Raw genomic sequence first — 7846 nt, 5'->3', positions numbered from 1 at the left:
TCTACAAGTCGACATATCAAAACACATCAGGTTCTGACATTCCTCCCCCACGGATTTGAGTCTCTTGACAAAGAATGCAGTGAATGCTTTTGAAAAGTGGCATAAGTAAAAACATGCAGGAGGCATCACGGGAGGAAACAAGTTCTAAAAGAGAATGTGTTCAGAGAGCACAAATGAAGCCCGAGCTGCTGGAGTTCAACTTCAGGTGAAGAATGTGACATTTTTACAGGGTTTAAGGATGATCACTGCCATAAAGTACAACATTGGCTGGAATCAGAGGTTCAGTTCCACTGAAAATCCATGTCTGTAAGGATTTTTATATTGGTGTTACATATATCATAATGCTCCTCTGACTGGGGACAGTGGACTCACAGTATCCACGGAGAAATCTTCTCTGTCAGTCACAGTGACACAGTTTGATGACTGATGTTTATCTCTTACAATTGCAGTGTTCAGTTGATACCCTGGTGTTCAGTGGTGATTTAATCTTCTACTCACTTTCAGGAAAAGTGCGAAAGTAGCATGAGATAACCTAACAGAGACAGTTCAAGAATTTGCCAAAGGTTGTTCACTTTCAACACGAGAAAAAGAATTATGAAGAGAAAGTTGTCAAAGGGTGGATGTTTTGGAGCTGCAATACAGTGTCCTCTGATGATGAAACATCAACTACAATGGTTGTGCTCTCAGTTTTCAATAATGCCATTATTGTTGATACTGTGTATCTGTTTTTATCAGTTTTAGTATATCATATTTATTCTTATTTTAGTCATTTTAGCATATCTTGTACTTGTATCTACAGCTTTGTACAGCACTTTGCATTGTTCTAAATGCTATTCTGTTGCTAGGATTTTAGGGGTACATACAGTTGGATATCTGCTGTGATAAGCTTCAACTGACAGTCAAGGCAGACTTTCATAATTTTTCCCTGACAAACCATTTGATTGTTCTCGTGGGGTTACTTGTTAACACAACAGTTGAACGATCGTTTCACTCAAATGTTAGTGTTTAGTATTAGCTCAATCTCTGCCAACAAGGTAATGACAGTGGCTAACACAGCTAGCACTGCTAATTGCAAAAGCTTTACTCTGTAACTATTGAGGTATTTTTAATCTTAATAGTTATTGCATTCAAACACTAAATATTTGTCACAAGATAACTTTTTATGATTTGGTACTATATAAATGAATTTGATTGATTGATGGACAAAAAAATTATGTGTCTAAATGATTTTAACTGTAGTTTTGCCACCAGAAACAGAATGAATTTACAAATCCCAGAAGTGTTTCCAATGAATTATTGTGGTTAGTCCTGTGCAAAAGTATGTTCTGAGAGAAAAATCTGAGCACAGGATCACAGGACAGTCACAGACATTTAGAACTGAAACAGTAAATGTGTAAATCAGTTTTCACATTGCTTTAAAAACAACACAGCAGCTGAACAGATGAGTGTGTCTCTGTTGGTCGGTCCACAGACCTGGACTTGTCTCGTCTTACCTGGCTGGACTCTGTGCTGACTCCAGGCAGGTCCTGAACAGACCGGCGTCTCTGAGGATCACATGTGGCTGTGGGCAGAGACAGAAATTAGGATGAATGAGACCAGGACAGTGTGTGGACAGATGTTTGGTGGCTGTGTTTGCTTGTGTCTCGGGGAGGAGGGGGGGTGCTGTGACAATGCTGGAACATCACCACAGTGCTTCAGCAACAGGACCCACTTACAATACACTGCACACAAACACACCACACACTAAACCCTCCTACAGGACACTGGTTTACACAATCACTGCTTTGGGTTGGGTTTGGTGTCGTGTCATGTCATGAAGGCCTACGTAGACGGAGGGGGGATAAAAGCCCATCAACACTGGGTAAAGCCAATCTCTGAAGCCTCCCCTGCAGAATAATTGCCAACACTGGAGCATATTAAAAGTTTAGAAAACAGGACTGATGCACGTTTTTCTTCTACTCATCTCCATCTGCATCCATTTATCATATCTATCATATTCAAGTGCTGTTTTCCTTTGTAGGGATTTAGTCTCATTAATACCACAGTACATTTCCTCTTAGACAGATGTTCAAAGACAACTTTTTGCCAATTGACTGTTGGTGCATTAGTGTTCAGTTTCACCAAGACTAATGACACTCTTGAAGAACTGGTCTTAAGATCCACAGAACGTCTACCGCTGTTCATGAACACTAGCAGATGTGCCAGACCTATCGCAGTGGACAAAGGTCTGCAAATGTGAAGAGGTTGAAGGATTGTCTTTGTAAGAGCTTAGGAAGCCTCCTGGTTAAACAGACTTTTACTTATGTTTATACATCTGTGTATTTCTTGGTTTTATATTATGTATCCTACTTTTTTCTGATTTTACTGTGAAGCACTTTGTGAAAAATACTACATAAAAAACTTTACTTACTTCTTCAGCTTCACTCTCATATGAAGTGGATTGTGGAACGTTCAACTGATACTAATGGTGTGTTCCAAAGTGCTGGGAGGTGGGAAGTTTCAGATGTCCAACTCGGTAAAATGCATTGGAATGCCCGTTGAAGCTGGAGGTACTAGTTACAAAGTGGAGCCACACTGAAGTTCTCCGACCTCACTGCAAACTACAATGTAATGTCAACGCAACAATGGCAATGCCCAGAGTGCAAGTTTGCAATGTAAAAAACTTCAGAATGTTTAAGTAGCTCATTCGTCATTCAGCCTCTTCCATCTTGTTTGTGTATGTGAGAATACTGAACTATTGCCCGTCAAAATGCCTCTTCAGTACAAAAGCAAATAGGAGCTTAGATCTGTGGCCCTCCATATTTATTGTCTATGTTCAACATAGATGGTGTGGAGTGATTTGAGGTGGGATGTAGTAAACTCCAGGTGGGATATATTCTACATCCCAGCACTTTGGAATGTGCCATAAAACACTTAGATTTCCCACGTTTCACAGAGGACAGCTTCAGACTACAGGCGGGTCAAAAGACTCAGTGCGACATCTAGTGGTCAAGTTGTGGATTGTCACCAACTGAAAACCCCCATCAGTGCTTAGTTTCATCTGGACTTTACAGTTAAGGGGATATTCTGATAATGTCAATACTAAAAACAAAGATCAGTAAAAACACTGACCATACCCGTCAGTCCCAATCATCCCTGTCCAAAGAAAGAAAAAGGGTAGATTTTGGAAAGACACATCTTCCTTCTGCTACTCTCTCCTCTCAGTCCAATCAAAAATACTAAATAAATACAGCTGACATAATGTTGTTTGATGCCATTACACGAAAGTGAAGCCACTTTTAAGAGCCATAATCATGTTCAGGCCTCCTTATTTTATGTATTTAAGCACCTCCCTGTCCTGTAAACCCCTCATTGGGTTAATCTAAGGAAGTGATACTCAAAGTGTGAAGTCTAAGGTGGTCCTTGAGAGGATGTCATAAAAAAGTCAAATTTATATCAGCGTTTCTCAAATCAACCTCATCTGACTTCCAAAGCAAAGTTACAAGTATAGGTAATTATTTTCTAAATTAAAAGTGAATCAAATGTAGCCCAAATAAGCCTAAGAGTAGACTTATTGAATTTTTCTATGAAAACCCACATTTCGCGTCACTGTCTCTATACAGTTAGGTTACCTAGGTTGCCTGTTGTCATATCAGAGACCTCTCATGACTTGTGAATGAGGCGGAAATTAAGTAGTATAGCTAACTAATCAGAAACGAAGAGTGAAACAAAACAAAACGAAGAGTGCCTTGAACAGTTCTAAAATGGACTGGTGACTGAAGAGAAAAGCTGGAGAAACGATGACCAATGTTAGCAACATTCTGATAGCATTGAGCTGTTATAACAGAATATAATAATATTGTAATATAGGCTGTTCAAAAAGGTCTTTTTTCTTCGGGTGGGAGTGGGAAACTGGCCAGCTGGTTAGGTGGTCCATGAATATTTTTTTTTTTTTTTTTTTATGATAAAGTGTTACTTGGTGTGGAAAACTTTGAGAACCCCTGATCAAGGAGAACTCAACATGAAACACCTGTAGTTTAAGTCAGACACAGATGAAGTGGCCAAATCACATGGTCAAGGATCAGACAGTGTTGTCTAACACCAGGAGTTCTACTACATCATACTTTCAATTTAACCCTGATTCCTGGTTGATGTCTATGGCACAAAGGAAACGCATGGAAACACTCAGCCAAACATTAAATGGTTGCAACTTCCCTTTGTGCATGGTACTGTCGAACACACACAGCCAATATCTGATAACCAGAAATTTGGATTTAAAACCATTTCATAGAACTGGATGGAAAAAATTATCAGCAGGAATTATTTTCAGTTCAAGTTTATGATTTTCATGCACTTTATTTTTCTTGGCAGTCGGGGTGTAATGATACTAGGGTTCACATACAAATAGGAGCTTAATTCAGTGAAACATGTAATGAAAAAAAAGTTTGCAGGTTCCTTCAGTTGTTATCAATTATAATATAAAATTTAAATAACCTAATGGAAACTACCCTCAACAAGAGTGGCTCAATTTAACTGACTTAAATAAAAAGAGAAGTTAAATGCCAGACATGTGGCCAATTCTTATGGATGATTTGCAACAAATATTTATTAAAACAGTTTTGATATTTTATATTTCTTTATTTTTCATCTTCATGTAAACTGTCATCACTGTCATCATTGACTACTTACATAAAGGTTAAATTAAAAACACTCACTGAATAAGTGACGTCGCCCGGTATGGCGCAGCCGGGGCCCCACCCTGGAGCCAGGCCTGGGGTTGGGGCTCGTAAGCAAGCGCCTGGTGGCCGGGCCTATGCCCACGGGGCCCGGCCAGGCCCAGCCCGAAGGAGCAACGTGGGCCAACCCTCCGGAGGACCCACCACCCACCGAGGGAGCCGTAGGGGCCGGTGCAGTGTGGATTGGGTGGCAGTCGACGGCAGGGGGCTCGATGACCCGATCCCCGGACACAGAGTCTAGGGACATGGAATGTCACTTTGCTGGGGGGGGAGGAGCCTGAGCTTGTAAGGGAGGTTGAGAGATACCGTCTAGATATAGTTGGGCTCACCTCCACACACAGCTTAGGCTCTGGAACCCAACCCCTCGAGAGGGGCTGGACTCTCCACTTCTCTGGCGTTGCCCGCGGTGAGAGGCGGCAGGCTGGCGTGGGCTTGCTCATAGCCCCTCAGCTCAGCTGCCATGTGTTGGAGTTTTCCCCGGTGAATGAGAGGGTCGTGTCCCTGCGTGTTCGGGTCAGGGACAGGTGCCTCACTGTTGTTTCGGCCTATGGGCCGAGCAGCAGTGCAGAGTACCCGGCCTTCTTAGAGTCCCTGGGAGGGGTGCTGGATGGTGCTCCGACTGGGGACTCCATTGTTCTCCTGGGTGACTTCAGTGCCCACGTGGGCAACGACAGCGAGACCTGGAGGGGGGTGATGGGGAGGAACGGCCTCCCCAATCTGAACCCGAGCAGTGTTTTGTTATTGGACTTCTGTGCTAGTCACAGTTTGTCCATAACGAACACCATGTTCGAACACAGGGATGTCCATAAGTGCACTTGGCACCAGGACACCCTAGGCCGGAGGTTGATGATCGACTTCACTGTCATGTCATCAGACCTCCGACCGCGTGTTTTGGACACTCGGGTGAAGAGAGGGGCAGAGCTGTCAACCGATCACCACCTGGTGGTGAGTTGGATCCGCTGGTGAAAGAGGAAGGAGGGTCTGTTGGGAACGTCTGGCAGAGCCCGATGTCAGCGCGGTCTTCAACTCCCACCTCTGGGAGAGCTTCTCCCAGATCCTGGGGGAGGCTAGGGATGTTGAGTCCGAGTGGACCATGTTCTCCACCTCCATTGTTGAAGCGGCTGCTCGGAGCTGTGGTCGCAAGGTCTCCGGTGCCTGTCGTGGTGGCAATCCCCGAACCTGGTGGTGGACCCCGGAAGTAAGGGATGCCGTAAAGCTGAAGACGGAGTCTTACTGAGCCTTGTTGGCTCATGGGACTCCCGAGGCAGCTGATGGGTACCGACGGGCCAAGCGTGTCGCAGCCCGAGCGGTTGTGGAGGCAAAAACTCGGGTCTGGGTGGAGTTTGGGGAGGCCATGGAGAAGGACTATCGGTCGGCCTCGAGGAAATTCTGGCAAACTGTCTGGCGCCTCAGGAGGGGAAAGCAGTGCACCACCAACACTGTCTACAGTGGAAGCGGGGAGCTGCTGACTTTGACTGGGGATGTTGTCGGACGGTGGAAGGAATACTTCGAGGATCTCCTCAATTCCACTGTCACGTCTTCCATAGAAGAAGCAGAGGCTGAGGTCCCAGAGGTAGACTCGTCCATCACCCAAGCTGAAGTCACCGAGGTGGTTGGCAAGCTCCTCGGTGGCAGGGCACCAGGGGTGGATGAGATTCGCCCTGAGTACCTTAAGTCTCTGGATATGCAGGGACTGTCTTGGCTGACACGTCTCTGTAACATCGCGTGGCAGTCGGGGACAGTACCTCTGGATTGGCAGACCAGGGTGGTGGTCCCCCTTTTTAAGAAGGGGGACCGGAGGATGTGCTCCAACCACAGGGGGATCACACTCCACAGCCTCCCGGGGAAAGTCTATTCCAGGGTACTGGAGAGGAGGATCCGACCGATAGCTGAAACTCGGATTCAGGAGGAACAATGTGGTTTTCATCCCGGTTGCGGAATGCTGGACCAGCTCTATACCAGCATTGGGTGCTCGAGGGTTCATGGGAGTTCGCCCAACCGGTCCACATGTGTTTTGTGGATTTGGAGAAGGCGTTCAATCGTGTCCCTCGTGGTAACCTGTGGGGGGTGCTTCGGGAGTATGGGGTCCGGGGCCCTCTGCTGAGGGCAGTGCGGTTCTTGTATGACCGAAGCAGGAGCCTGGTTTGCATTGCTGGCAGTAAGTCAGACCTGTTCCAAGTGCATGTTGGATGTGCATGTTGGGCTGCCCTTTGTCACCGGTTTGGTTCATAATTTTTATGGTCAGAATTTCTTGGCACAGCCAGGGGCCGGAGGGGGTCTGGTTTGGGGACCACAGGATTTTGTCTCTGCTTTTTGCAGATGACGTTGTCCTGTTGGTTTCATCAAGCCTGGACCTTCAGCGTGCCCTGGGGCGATTTGCAGCCGAGTGTGAAGTGAGTGGGATGAGGATCAGCACCTCCAAATCCGAGGCCATGGTTCTCGACCAGAAAAAGGTGGTCTGCCCTCTCCAGGTCGGCAGAGAGTGTTTGCCCCAAGTGGAGGAGTTCAAGTATCTTGGGGTCTTGTTCACGAGTGAGGGAAGGATGGAGCGTGAGATTGACAGGCGGATTGGTGCAGTGTCTGCAGTGATGTGGTCGCTGTATTGGTCTGTTGTGGTAAAGAAAGAGCTGAGCTGAAAGGTGAAGCTCTCGATTTACCGGTCAATCTACGTTCCTACCCTCACCTATGGTCATGAGCTTTGGGTCATGACCGAAAGGACAAGATCCCAGATACAAGCGGTCGAAATGAGTTTCCTTCGTAGGGTGGCTGGGCGCACCCTTAGGGATAGGATGAGGAGCTCACTCACCAGGGAGGAGCTCGGAGTAGAACCGCTGCTCCTCCACATCGAGAGGGGCCAGCTGAGGTGGCTCGGGTATCTGTTTCGGATGCCTCCTGGACGCCTCCCTGGGGAGGTGTTCCGGGCATGTCCCGCCGGGAGGAGACCTGGGGGAAGACCCAGGACACGCTGGAGAGACTATGTCTCTCGGCTGGCCTGGGAACGCCTCGGGGTCCCCCCGGAAGAGCTGTAGGAGGTGTCTGGGGAGAGGGAAGTCTGGGCATCCCTACTTAGACTGTTGCCCCCGCGACCCGGCCCCGGATAAGCGGTGGATAATGGATGGATGGCACTGAAT

At 46.7% G+C, this 7846-nt stretch overlaps 1 protein-coding gene across 5 annotated transcripts in view; it reads right to left on the bottom strand.

Annotated features, from left to right (window-relative positions):
- Positions 1 to 7846, bottom strand: part of map3k7 (mitogen-activated protein kinase kinase kinase 7) — a 34901-nt gene that overhangs the window by 6887 nt on the left and 20168 nt on the right. For all 5 annotated transcript variants that reach the window (XM_030128301.1, XM_030128304.1, XM_030128305.1 and 2 more), the window contains one exon: positions 1494 to 1561. In XM_030128301.1, coding sequence (XP_029984161.1) covers positions 1494 to 1561 — 68 coding nt within the window. The remainder of the gene's footprint in view (positions 1 to 1493; positions 1562 to 7846) is intronic.

Source organism: Sphaeramia orbicularis, chromosome 24 (assembly GCF_902148855.1).
Source record: "Sphaeramia orbicularis chromosome 24, fSphaOr1.1, whole genome shotgun sequence".
Classification (NCBI taxonomy): Eukaryota; Metazoa; Chordata; class Actinopteri; order Kurtiformes; family Apogonidae; genus Sphaeramia; species Sphaeramia orbicularis.
This window is presented reverse-complemented; position numbering and strand designations above follow the sequence as displayed.